At 36.0% G+C, this 15,138-nt stretch overlaps 1 protein-coding gene across 1 annotated transcript in view; it reads left to right on the top strand.

The window, feature by feature from the left end:
• LOC121727059 (alkylglycerol monooxygenase-like) overlaps positions 1 to 15,138 on the top strand; it is a 53,162-nt gene that overhangs the window by 23,986 nt on the left and 14,038 nt on the right. The window contains exons 4-6 of the mRNA XM_042114735.1: positions 3,336 to 3,487; positions 4,283 to 4,386; positions 10,690 to 10,852. Coding sequence (XP_041970669.1) covers positions 3,336 to 3,487; positions 4,283 to 4,386; positions 10,690 to 10,852 — 419 coding nt within the window. The remainder of the gene's footprint in view (positions 1 to 3,335; positions 3,488 to 4,282; positions 4,387 to 10,689; positions 10,853 to 15,138) is intronic.

Below are 15,138 nucleotides of genomic sequence, written 5' to 3'. Positions count from 1 at the left end.
CGTCAGGACTCAGGACTCGCGTGTGGGTGACACGGGTATTATTTGCCGAAAATCGCGGAATGGAAATTACCCGGAAAACCAGAAAACGCGAAAATAACCGGGATTTAATATCCTCATTCACTAATGGAAACAGTATTGACATAATATTTTCATTACATAAGAGGTAAGTATTATTATTTATAAGAAATTGGACACTAATATTCTACATTTTAAATATAAAAGTGTGTCTGTCTGTCTCTTCACGCTTAAACCGCTGAACCGATTTTGCTGAAATTTGGCATCGAGATTGGAGATACATTGAGTCCCGGGAAAGGACATAGAAAAGTTTTTATCCCGGAAAAATGTACCGTTCCAGCGCGATAAACATGGCGTAACGGAGTTGCGGGCGTCTTCTAGCAGGTACTAAATATCAGAGATGTTGATTCATAGCTGGTAGTTCATAGACAAATAGCGGACTTACGCAATTTGGTCATATTATGTTGTATGGGAGCCCCACGTAATTTTTTATTTTATTTTAATAATATAATTAACTTTTAAAGTAGATATATAATTAAGGCCTTTGTGACAATATCAAGTGCCTACCTGTTACTATTATTGATATCGAGCAAAAAGGGCCAAAAAAATCACGTTTGTTGTATGGGAGCCCTCCTTAAATATTAATTTTATCTTGTTTTTAGTATTTGTTGTTATAGCGGCAACAGTTAAACACAATCTGTGAAAATTTCAGAAGTCTAGCTATAGCGGGTCTTGAGATACAGCCTGGAGACACACAGACGGACGGACGGACGGACGGACAGACGGACGGGCAGACGGACGGGCGGACGGACGAACAGACGGACAGACGGACAGACGGACAGACGGACAGACGGACAGACGGACAGACGGACAGACGGACAGACGGACAGACGGACAGACGGACAGACGGACAGACGGACAGACGGACAGACGGACAGACAGACAGACGGACAGACGGACAGACGGACAGACGGACAGACGGACAGACGGACAGACGGACAGACGGACAGACGGACAGACGGACGGACGGACAGAGTGACAGACATCGAAGTCTCAGCACGTCTCAGTAATAGGGTCCCGTTTTTACCCTTTGGGTACGGAACCCTAGAAATGTATTCAAATTCCCGGTCAATAAACCCTTAGTAACTTGAGAGGGTTAAACAAGCTATTTACATGTTGCATGTGTCCTTGTTAGGCTTCGAATCCTATTACGTGAATAAAATATATTAGTAACAACTTCCTTTAGGCTTTAACAGGATTTTATGTACCACTAAGTATATTACGTGGTATTTCTTAATAATATACACCTGAATCAACTAATATGGATGTGCTCTTTAGATTAGTAGAATATAATAATCGGCCAAGTGCGAGTCAGAATATCTAAACTGTCAATTAAATATTGATTGAACTGTCAATCCTTTCTGAATTGGGTCTAATGTCATACTCAACATAGCCAACAAATTCTCCCAAGGACATAATAAAATATTAACCATTCCCATGGACCCGTTTTATTCCTATCGCAAACAGCCTAAGCTTTATTTAGGGTCTTTACCTCGCTTTGCACCCTAAACATAGGTTTATGAAATTGTATGGCAGGCAGAAAAATCATACCACCATACCTCGATTATAGTAAAAGTTGAATAATCTCTGCATCCGTTTCGAAATCGGGCGAATGCATCGAAATGAGACAAAACAATGAGATGTTAACGCGCAGCTTTTTAATATTATCTTATATACAGTGTGTAACAAAAATAAGTGATAATACTTTAGGGTGTGTACGTGTTCCTTGTAGAGCGTTCACTGTGAAAGTAGCAGCGCTGAAAGACGAAAATTTTTTTCACTTTTGTATGGGCAAGGGCCCGGGCGTCACGAGTTTCCCCATACAAAAGTGAAAAAAAAAATTTGGTCTTTCAGCGCTGCTACTTTCACAGTGAACTCTCTACAAGGAACACGTACACACCCTAAAGTATTATCACTTATTTTTGTTACACTCTGTATATATAAAATTCTCGTGTCACTATGTTAGGCCGCGTACTCCTCCGAAACGGCTTTACTGATTTTAACCAAATTTTATATGCATATTCAGTGAGTCTGAGAATCGGCTACAGGGTACTTTTTATATTGATAAGTGCATTTGTTGAATAAATAATAGTAAATTATTACAACTCGAGACTGACGGCGACCATTGTTTGTGCGACGGGATAGCGATGGACGTTGTCATGGTTACATACTTATTTAGTCACTTCAATAAAATAATACGGGCGAAATACTCATATGGCAAAGAAACGTTTGCCGGGACAGCAGCTCTTGTGTTACTTATAATTTTTGAGCATGTTTTGCTAGATCGTAAATTTTTAATCAACAATTTTAGTTTCCACCGAATAAAAAGAAGGATAACTACAATCGATCAAACGATCAATTAATTTATATTTTCTTTCTATACTCATAAATAATAAAATATAAAGGAAAAGACGCAAGAAATACTGTTTTTTTCCGTGTCTACATTATGATAACTCCGCACTTGCGGGGACAAAAATATTATATTTATCACTTGAAAGGAAAAATCCTCTTTTGTTTGAGTTGCTTTGTGAGGTTTATAAATTATATACAATATGGAGCAATTTAGATTATAAAAATATTGAACGTTTGTTTATTCACATGGCAACAATTGTAAAAGAAACTATTGTTGTTTTTCTCATTCAACAAAGGTTCACGATATACTCGTATTCTCGTATAATATATTCTACCCGGATAAAATATAACTTAATTAAATATTATTATTATAAATGCCTTAACAACTTCACTACAATAATATAGCCTATAATTCACGCACTAGCGTGGCCACTTGGCAACTAGGCCAAAAAATAGGAACACTACTTGTTTTGTCTTTATTACGTAGGCAACGTGAAATTGGAGAAATAAAATTAGAGATTTGACATACTGGACCACTAACTGCCGCACTCAGAGACGTACTTAACTTATATTAATTACTTAACTGTAATTAAATAAAAATTTTGACATAAGACCCGTACATTACCTGTCAAAATCTTCATTTAATTACACCGCATTCAATCCGGCTAATCAATAAACCACCGCATTACAAAACGGCCATGTTTATGATAACAGCTAGCCGTAATGTAAAACGGCGGATTATACAATCCGCCTGCGACAGACATGATAATAAAATTAATAATATTATCACATGCGCTCGTGATGCCTCATGTCAAATCGGTTTTGGTCGTATCCCAACTTCGTTGTCAATATTGTACCGTAAAATCTATAATATTATGTATAACATTAGTTTTCCCCATATTTTACAGGCTGGTATGGCGTGGTGCAGAATCTTACCTCTACATGTGGATCTACTCCAACTACCGACTGGTAGACCTGCCTTGGGACAACACACTGACGTGGTACGCGGCGGCCATCGGAGTCGACTTCCTGTACTATTGGATGCATAGAGCTTGCCATGGTAAGATGATTCATTAATTATTATTATACTTAACTAGATGACGGCCGCAACTCTGTTGCGCTAAAAATGGCTAAAATTCATTTAGCGCGCGGGAATTTTACATTTTTCCGGGATAAAAAGTATCCTTTGTCCGTTCCTGGGACTCAAAGTATCTCCATACCAAATGTCAGCAAAATCGGTTTGGGCGGGAAAGGGTAACAGACAGACAAACATACTTTATAATACTATTAGTATAGGTATAGTATCTAACCCGCATAATCACAGACATACAAATACAAGAGGTTTACAAAGACAAAAAGGTGCGCTCTACCAAAACTAATATGACGTATTCTGTGGCTCTACTAGGAAATTTGATTGGAGCCATACAATTTGCCGCAATAAGGAGCTATATCCTTCTCAGAGGTCTATTAGGGCTGGTTTACTTAAAATTAAGTTAAAATTCAGTTAACTACTTATCTACTTAATTTAGTTAAAATTTAGTTAACTACTTATCTACTTAACACACAATTTAGTAGCAAGTAGTAAGTTAAAATTTAGTACTACTAAATTTTAACTTACTACTTGCTACTAAATTGTGTGTTTACATGCAATGAAGTAACTTAAAATTAAGTTAAAATTGAGTTAACTACTTATCTACTTAATACGTGTAAACCAGCCATTACTCTGAATGCATTTCAACGAAAACGGTCTCAAGTACTTTCAAAGCCTTTAAGATCTAACATTTTTTCTCTTCATCATAGAAGACATCCTAGACTTTTTTCGTGACAGTTATAACCTAGAGTTTTCACTTGGCAGAGGTGCACATACTATGGGCTCAGCATCAAGTGCATCACACGTCAGAAGACTTCAACATGGGCGTCGGTATACGACAGTCAGTGCTGCAAGGATGGTGTGGATTTGTAAGTTTCTTCCACTTCTAAAATTTGTGCTGGCATAATATTATATAATCTTTTTATATATAAAATTCTCGTGTCACAATGTTAGTTACCATACTCCTCCGAAACGGCTTTACTGAATCGGCTATAACTGGGTACTTTTTATATTGATAAGTGCCTTTGTTGAATAAATAATAGTAAATTATTACAACTCGAGACTGACGGCGACCATTGTTTGTGCGACGGGATAGCGATGGATGTTGCCATGGTGCCATACTTATTTAGTCACTTCAATTAAATAATATGGGCGAAATACTTTATAATATGACAAAACAACGTTTGCCGGGACAGCTAGTAAATATGTAATAATAACGAAGAAGTTGATTCCTAAGCAGATGGCGGGACCTAAGTAATTTGGTCGCGTTAAGTCAAACCCAGCCGACCGATCACAGCTATCATTGAATTGATTTAAGCTGACCACATGACGTAGCTTAAGTGCCTTATCATACTGGCGATTAGCGAGCGATTTGAAAGCAACGCGGCTGCACAGCGCACACGCCGCGATAGCGCGGCGTGCACGTCGCGACAGCGCACCGTCGTCGCGGCGTGGCGTGGACTCCATTTTGTACACTCGTCTACACCGATTATTATTAGTATTTCGTATTACTTAACAACGCCGTCTGCTGGAATAGCTTTAGCTGTTGTTGTGTCGTTAAAGCAATTAGTTGCTCACAAAATAGTATTATTATTCGGCAATAGATGTCAGGAAAAGTCATATTTTTCATTTTATCGAATATCGATAAAACACGACATTTTCTAAAAATGATTCCTAGCTAGATCGATTTATCGCCCCCGAAACCCCCTATATACTAAATTTCATGAAAATCGTTGGAGCCGAATCTGATATTCCAATTATATATATATATATATATATATATATATATATATATATATATATATATATATATATATATATATATATATATATATATATATATATATATATATATATATATATATATATATATATATATATATATATATATATATATATATATATATATATTCGATTTTTATTCGGCGGTATCCGCTTTTCTGACATTTAGATTTAGTTTAGTGAAATGACATATCACTAGATTTGTTTAGTAAGAAGACGTAAGAAACAAGAATATTCGGTATCTACCGCGATTTCGTGATATACCTAGGGATTTCGGGATATCCCTGATATCTTCTTTTCCCTGCGACATATACATACAATAAAATAGTAGGAAAGTAAATTCTGTACATTGAACATTTTTGAAAAATAATACTTGGGACGTGATCTACTATGCTGACGCGGACGAAGTCGCGGGCACCAGCTAGTATGAGATATAAAGCACAGTATTTAAAATACCTTAAACCATAATTATTTTAATAAAACGTAATACTTTGGCTGTAATTAATTTACAAACTCACCTCCGATAAAAACCTATTTCATCGAAATATAAGTATTAACTAGGGTAATTATACATTTTATTTAAATAAATTGTTAGTAAATCTATATTAAGATGCCCTTAACCAAACAATTTTGTTTCCTAATGTTTATTTCCAAAGATATTTAAAAAAAACATGAAAAATAGAGAAGATCCGCCCGAGTAACTACAGTTTTATGCTAAGCTAAAATGAATCTTATTGCGATGCGTATACGCTTGATATTTATATATATATATATATTAATACGTGAGCCAAAAACTTTGTATCCCTTTTGAGGAACAATGGGGAAACGTAGGTGAATGAAATTTTGCACAGTTATAGATTTTTGATATATATATATATATATATATATATATATATATATATATATATATATATATATATATATATATATATATATATATATATATAAATATCAAGCGTATACGCATCGCAATAAGATTCATTTTAGCTTAGCATAAAACTGTAGTTACTCGGGCGGATCTTCTCTATTTTTCATGTTTTTTTTAAATATCTTTGGAAATAAACATTAGGAAACAAAATTGTTTGGTTAAGGACATCTTAATATAGATTTACTAACAATTTATTTAAATAAAATGTATAATTACCCTAGTTAATACTTATATTTCGATGAAATAGGTTTTTATCGGAGGTGAGTTTGTAAATTAATTACAGCCAAAGTATTACGTTTTATTAAAATAATTATGGTTTAAGGTATTTTAAATATTGTGCTTTATATCTCATACTAGCTGGTGCCCGCGACTTCGTCCGCGTCAGCATAGTAGATCACGTCCCAAGTATTATTTTTCAAAAATGTTCAATGTACAGAATTTACTTTCCTACTATTTTATTGTATGTATATGTCGCAGGGAAAAGAAGATATCAGGGATATCCCGAAATCCCTAGGTATATCACGAAATCGCGGTAGATACCGAATATTCTTGTTTCTTACGTCTTCTTACTAAACAAATCTAGTGATATGTCATTTCACTAAACTAAATCTAGTGAAATGTCAGAAAAGCGGATACCGCTGAATAACAATCGAGCTACGCATTTCTCTCGCTCGCTCTAATACCCTATCACTGTCTTATTGGGGCGACTAACCCTAAATTGACGATTTTATAATTCATTTTTATACTTGATAATAAGCCCCGAATTATTTCATTTTGTAAACATAGATACTACATTATATTTCCGAGAATCAGACCTAGTAAAAACACGATATCTTAAAATTTTCTCGATCACAAAGATGCATCTAATTTTCACGAATTTTTCATATATTGCCATAACCGTGCATTAAACTAAGTTAATATTTTAAGACATTGTATAAAATTCTATCATTGAGGAACTGACCTAGCGGATTTTTCAAATGTTACATATTTATCGAGTTATTAGGAAAAAAATAATTTTCTTTTTATTTAAATGAATCCGCGTCGTCCTTTTTCACCTGGCATATGAAAGACGGGCGTGAGTGTGAAGAGAGAAGGACGACTTTTTGCGTTAGTCGCGCTCTTAACGCGAATGGGGCATTATCAGCGTGAAGGGATCTTATTATCTGTATTGAGTTATTAATATCCCCATAATATACATTTAACAGGCTATCGAACCATGCAAGTAACATGCGCGTAAGTCTGGAAAATATTAAAAAATGTGGAAACTCGAGAGTCGTAAAAGGTGATATTTAGAAAATCGCATTATAATTTAACGACTAAAATCACACGAGCCGCGCCAGCTCGAGCGTCGCATTTGTTTCACTCCCACCAGTGCCCGTGTGGGTATTAGAGCGAGCGAGAGAAATGCGTAGCTCGATTTTTATTCGGCGGTATCCGCTTTTCTGACATTTCACTAGATTTAGTTTAGTGAAATGACATATCACTAGATTTGTTTAGTAAGAAGACGTAAGAAACAAGAATATTCGGTATATAACATTTCGTGACAAACAGACAAACGGACAAAAATTCTAAAAACTATATTTTTTGCTTCTATATCGATTGTAGATCACATCGCAAGTATTATTTTTCAAAAATTTTCAATGTACAGAATTGACTTTCCTACGATTTTATTGTATGTATAGATGACTTACTTTGTTCCTAAAAAGGAGAAATAAGACGCAATACAAACGCCACGATACCATTTCGTTATAAGTAACAGATCCGTGGTGGGGTGGGCGTGGCCCCCCGGTGATTCGAAAACCGTATGTTTAGTTTAGTTTTTAACTTTGTTCTTCAAAAAGGAGAAATATAAGTCCGTGAAATAGTTTTGTGTAGAGGAAAATTGTAGGAGGGGGGGGGGTTTGGGGGGGGGTCGCAGCGCCCCTCAAGAAACGACCGGTGCCGAAGCTCGCTGCATATAAATCAAACGACACTCGAAATCTGTATAGATAAGAGAGATAAAAGCTCATAGCAAGAAAAGGAGTGGAGATAGATACAAAGTGTACTGAGGAAATTTGTAGTAAATTTTATGAGCTTTCATTGCGTATGCACTTTTTTTCTCTACAACGCACCGTTTTAGCGATATGATTAAAAAACTAAAAATAATGAAACTTGAGCCCCTCCCCCCCACCCTAGGCGATATCGCAATAATATATAGCCTGTGTGTTGACCCGACCTCCGAATTTGAAGTAAATCCATCCAGTACTTTCTGAGTTTATCCCGGACATACATACAGACAAACAGACAAACAGACAAAAATTCCAAAAAACTATATTTTTGGCTTCTATGTCGATTGTAGATCACGTCGCAAGTATTTTTTTGAAAAATTTTCAACGTACAGAATTGACTTTCCTACGATTTTATTATATGTATAGATATAGATGACTTACTTTGTTCTTAAAAAGGAGAAATAAGACGCAATACAAACGCCACGATACCATTTCGTTATAAGTAACAGATGACACTCGAAAACCGTATGTTTAGTTTAGTTTTTAACTTTGTTCTTCAGAGAGAAATATAAGTCCGTGAAATAGTTTTTGTAGAGGAAAATTGTAGGAGGGGGGTCCCCCTCCCGGGTTTAGGGGGGGCGCAGCCCCTCCAAGAGACGACCGGTGCCGAAGCTCGCTGCATATAAATCAAACGACACTCGAAATCTGTATAGATAAGATAGATAAAAGCTCATAGCAAGGCAAGGAGTGGAGATAGAGACAAAGTGTAAAGGAGAAATTTGTAGGAAATTTTATGATCTTACATTATGTACCGAACTTTTTTTCTCTACAACGCACCGTTTTAGTGATATGAGCAAAAAACTAAAAATAATTAAACTTGAGCCCCTCCCCCCCCCCACCCTAGGCGATATCGTAATAATATATAGCCTATGTGTTGACCCGACCTCTAAGTAATATTCCTGCAAAATTTTAAGTAAATCCATCCAGTACTTTCTGAGTTTATCCCGGACATACATACAGACAAACAGACAATCAGACAAACAGACAAACAGACAAAAATTCTAAAAACTATATTTTTGGCTTCCATATCGATTGTAGATCACGTCCCAAGTATTATTTTTCAAAAATATTCAATGTACAGAATTGAGTTTCCTACGATTTTATTATATGTATAGATTTTTTAACACTTCGTTATTATATTGGAACTAGGTAAACCGGGAGTCACGGAATAACAAATTGGATCGCGGCGTGTGCGCTGCGCAGTCGCGTCGCTTTCAAATCGCTCGCTAATCGCCTGTGTGATAAGGCCCTAAGTCAGTCAACTGCCTAGGAATCGATTTCCTCGATAGTACATATTTTGTAGCCCTCGCTCGCTTTAAAAATTCAAAGCTTCTGTTAATAGAGGTTATATATTTTGATGCCATACGCTTTGCTTTCCTATTTTACCGTGCCGTGACATAGCGTGCTGTACATTACCACGCCAAATTGTAAAAGCGACTACATGCGCTATTCATAAATTTCTAATTTATTCGTTTATTTGAGAAAATGTAGATGGTGTTAACAACAAGTATTCTGTAATATTATCGTTGGAAAACATGACAAGTTCTCTTCAATAACATTGGTCAATAATCGGTAATAAAAATCAAGATTAGGGAATCTATAAAACAATCAATATTGTTAAATTCAATTACAATAATCATACTTTAGTTGAAATCCAAATCATGATTGATGACCGCCTGTGTTTACGATTGCGTTCTGATTCAAAATCGGTTTGACTGATTGGATGGGCAACGCAATTAAGATTTGTAGATGCCTGGCAACTGGCCTGTGATTGGATGTTTGCAGGCTCTGATTACTAAATCATCGCTGTTCAAATTAATTTTATATATTACGAAAATGCTCTCTATTTGAATAAAGAGCACGTATACTATATTATAGAGTCTAGTCTAGTCCGTACTAAGTCTATGTTTACTTCTTTATATATAAAAAAAAAGGACTGACGTAGTGATCTATCAACGCACAGCCCAAACCACTGGACGGATTGGGCTGAAATTTTGCATGCAGGTAGATGTTATAACGAAGGCATCCGCTAAGAAAGGATTTTGATCAATTCCAACCCCAAGGGGTTAAAATAGGGGATGAAAGTGTGTATATAATACTTCTTAACGCGAGCGAAGCCGCGGGCAAAAGCACGTGTAAAATAAAAACCTCGAAATTGCAAGGCTTTAAGGTGGCTTTCTAATCCCATAGTTTCATTCTGGTTTACGAAACTACAAACCAGTGGCGTTTTCGGTCGCTATATCGTCGCTTATCAGTAGAAAAAGGAACATGTCCCAAGACCTAGTTCGTGGAATTTTATTTGATTTTTTTCGGTCACGGATTTTCGTAGTCGGATAACGTTGTCGATCCTGCCTATGGTAAAATGACCGTTAGTACCTACTTTTAGGTTAACTCAAAGATCACTTCACTTCCAGATCTTCTACCTGCCTCTGGCGCTGGCGATACCACCAGCACAGTTCATCATGCATCACCAGTTCAGTTACCTCTACATGTTCTGGATCCACACTGAGTCAATCAAGAGCTTGGGACCTCTGGAGTACGTCCTCAACACGCCAGCTCACCACAGAGTCCATCATGGTAAGTGCTAGCGATTTATCCACACTTTTTATTAATATAATATACTTTATAAATTATAATAAAACAAAAAGATATACATAATATCTTATGTATAATATTTGAGTGCAGCGACCGAATCAAGAAATTCAGTTACAAAAAAACCCTAAACACACACACACTCTCTCTCTCTCTCTTTCTTTGGCACGGTGTTTGTGTGCGTACGACTAGACGTATGCTAATTATAATTGCATAAGTTGTTAAAAAATGTAATAGTTTTACTGCGGCAGTCCCCGAGTGCCACACGTATTTTTTGACCCTTAAGAGTCCGGGTGCCATATTTTTCGTACGTAAGTATTTTGCAACTACCAAAAATATGAACGATTACAATATTTACATACTAAATAGTAATCGTTCATATTTTTGGTAGTAAATATTTTGCAGTGAATCTTTGTACAGGAACCTAGGTAATTACTATCTTAAGCTAAATAAATACTCAAATATGGTAAATATTCTCGTATGGGAAATGATCTTAGTATTACGTTTGTATGAGAATTTTGATGGCACCCAGACTCTTAAGGTTTCAAACCAACTATCTCCGGCTTGAGCACACCAACCACTAAGGATCAGCTTACACCAAAACGAATCGAGATGCATTAACGTCTTGAAAATGTTAGTTTTGCATTGAATAGTATATTATCGTCGATTATATTATTATTATTGTAGGTATGAATTGATCCTAATGTGCATTCTTCAAAGGTGATTATTTTTATAATCTTTGGTTTTCCCATTTAGAGTTAATTCAATACCGAACTTGTTTTTGTTTACCACGCCAGAATATTTTTTACTACTTTCCTTAAACAAAATATCACTTTTATTTTCAAAATCAAATAAATCTTTCTTGTCACACAACCGTGATCATTGGTCTAAGGGCCAGGCCACAAAACTGCGTCCGCGTCGCATTGTAAAATCTACGACGCCGCAGAACGCATCGTGGACCGATGCGACAGCGACTATTTCCCATGAAATTTTGCGCTCCGACATCGCATCGCATTTTTGTGCGATGTTATTTTTGCGATATGACGCCGAAACGCAATGTCGTGGCCAGGCCCTAAGTGTCTAAACTCTAAACACACTATGCCGAAGTTCCGCGGCGGAAATTCCGCATGATTACGACAGTAATATCAAACGCATACAATATAACGCGACTGAATTTCGGCATGGTGTGTCATCGGTAATTTAAAATACATTGCAGGCAGAATCAAGCCGAACTTCCGCCGCGGAAATTCGGCATAGTGTGTTTAGACACTGACCAAACTCCTGACCAAACTTAGTAACATCATTATTGTTGATTTCAACGCAGTAATCGAAACCAGGAATCTAGAGCTATTTTAAACCACTCAACAATAGAGATGTTGTTTTTATAATTAATATTATGATAAGAGTATCATCAAAAATCTTCTTTGTTCAAGATAATAACACAATGGCATATCAAGGCCCAGCCATCTATGACGCGGTCCCTTTTGTCTCGAATTTTCAGTACCTGTATCTTCATTATGTTCACGAAAATGAACAGATACGTACGTGAGATAGGGCGAAGCGGGGAAAGACGTCGACATGAATATAATAACTCCATGAATATTATATTCAAGCCAGTTAAAAATTCCGTTTAAGTATAATGTTAATAAAAAATTCAAGTAATATTGTCAAGCACTTTGGATGCAAGTTTTTCGTACAAATATCAATTTATAGGTCTTTAAGCTTTTGATTGGTTCTTATAGCCGGCTTTGAGCGCGACGACCGCACCAATAAATTCCGTAACGAATAAATCTAACACACCCCACTCCGGTGCGGCGTTGCCAGACTTCGACACGGACTTGTGTACATGTGACTAGACGTATGCGAATTACAATTATTGCATAAGTTGAAAAAAAAATGCTATTCAAATCGCAATAGATTTACCACGTCCCCGAGAGCCACACGCATTTTTAGGGTTCCGTACCCAAAGGGTAAAAACGGGACCCTATTACTGAGACTTCGATGTCTGTCCGTCTGTCTGTCCGTCTATCTGTCTCCAGGCTGTATCTCAAAAACCGCTATAGCTTGACTTCTGAAATTTTCACAGATTATGTATATCTATTGCCGCTATAACAACAAATACTAAAAACAAAGTAAAATTAATATTTAAAGGGGGCTCCCATACAACAAGGGTTTTTTTTGCTCGTAATCCGTAATGGCAACAGGCACGCACTTGAAATATTCACAAAATCTTTAATTTTATTCGTACTTTAATACTAAATAATAAAATTTAAATAAAAAAAAAATTCATGGGGACTCACATAAAAAAAAAACACTATTTTTCGCTCTAAAACGATACGGAACCCTTCATACGCGAGTCCGACTCGCACTTGGCCGATTTTGTACTAACTGCTGCTTGTGGCTCTACTCGCGTAAATAACAGGATGAAACGAAGCCTAGGCGTTTATCCGGAGTTTAAGCTCAAAATCCATTCAATAGTTTTCCTTCTACCAGTCAAAAATTAAACAGGAAAGCAGATTAACTAACCATCCCAGGTTTTCATTTCAAAAAGCACTTTTGTCACTGCCTTTCTTACGCGAAGGCATGCATAATATTATAAGGTATAATAAAAAGCTTTTTATTTTTATTTTATTACAATACTTCTACGTGGCTTTGCCTACGCGTATAAAATTATTAACAGGACGTTATTTTTATACCGTAATGAAATTTTATATTGTGGTATGTAAAGTGATATTTAGCCCAGAGGAATGTTCTTAGAAGTGAAATTGACTTCTTTATTATTTTTACTAGATTAGTGTTGACTTATTCATATTATCAATATTATTTTTGCAATAAGATCAATCATCATCAACCACTACCAATATCATTAACTTCGCTCCCGCTACCAGTCTCTTTTTAATGTAACTAGAATAATTAATCCTTAGACTATAATACACTAGCTATTTGACTGGCCTTTGCTCGGTATTCGATAAAACACGAATAAAATGACATTTTCTAAAAAATATGATTCCTAGCTAGATCGATTTATCGCCCCCGAAACCCCCTGTATACTAAATTTCATGAAAATCTTTGAAGCCGATTCCGAGATTACAATTATATAAGTATATGTATATATTATTATATACAAGAATTGCTTGTTTAAAGATATAAGATACTAAGTAGGCAAGGCAGTTCGCGTAGGCTATAAGGCTATCAGAATGAATTGTAATACTATACTGGAATATTAGGTTTCTTTTATTCCATTGATCCATTAGGTTTCTTTCATTCCATTGATGATCCATCACAAAACGATTTTTAGGTCTAGCGAACTTTTTATTATCATTAGATTTATCGTCGGTTGTAATCGTCAAAGCGAAAATTGCCAAGAAGTGATAAAGAAGAATCCAATTTATTTTTGTCTCACGTATTTGTCACGGACTGTATACTGAGCGGATAAATCTTCAATTCCCTGGTGATTTTGGCCAAAATATTGACTTGAAGGTTAATATCAAAAGGTTTTTGGTGATACTTTTTTTTCTCTTTATTTCAAACAAGCTATTTGACCGAGCTTTGCTCGGTGTTCGATAAAACACGAAAAAAATGACATTTTCTAAAAATGATTCCTAGCTAGATCGATTTATCGCCCCCGAAACCCCCTATATACTACATTTCATGAAAATCATTGGAGCCGATTCCAAGATTCCAATCTTATATATAAAATTCTCGTGTCACAGTTCTCGTTGCCATACTCCTCCGAAACGGCTTGACCGATTCTCATGAAATTTTGTGAGCATATTGAGTAGGTCTGAGAATCGGCCAACATCTATTTTTCATACCTAAAATTATTTATATGGCAAAACAACGTTTGCCGGGACAGCTAGTTATCCATACTAATATTATAAATGCGAAAGTATCTCTGTCTGTCTGTCTGTCTGTCTGTCTGTCTGTCTGTCTGTCTGTCTTGCTTTCACGCCAAAACTACTGAACCGATTGCAATGAAATTTTGTATACAGTTATTCTAGAGTCTGAGAAAGGACATAGGCTACATTTTGATGTGGGAAAATATCTTATTTCCATGAAAATATCGATGAAAATGAATTCGCATTGCGCGTGGCCAGCGCTCATCCCGGGGGTCCTGGGTTCGAGTCCCGCAGGCGGAACAAAAAGTTTTCAATGTTCCTGGGTCTTGGATGTGTATTAAAATAAAATTTCAAAAATCTTAAACATATTTTATGTATAATATTATAAAAAATCCAGAAATATATCGATGGAATGAACATTTTAGTTCTAAT

This window comes from Aricia agestis, chromosome 5 (genome assembly GCF_905147365.1).
Source record: "Aricia agestis chromosome 5, ilAriAges1.1, whole genome shotgun sequence".
Taxonomy (NCBI): Eukaryota; Metazoa; Arthropoda; class Insecta; order Lepidoptera; family Lycaenidae; genus Aricia; species Aricia agestis.
Note: the sequence above shows the minus strand (reverse complement) of the source record. Positions and strands in the feature narration are given on the sequence as shown.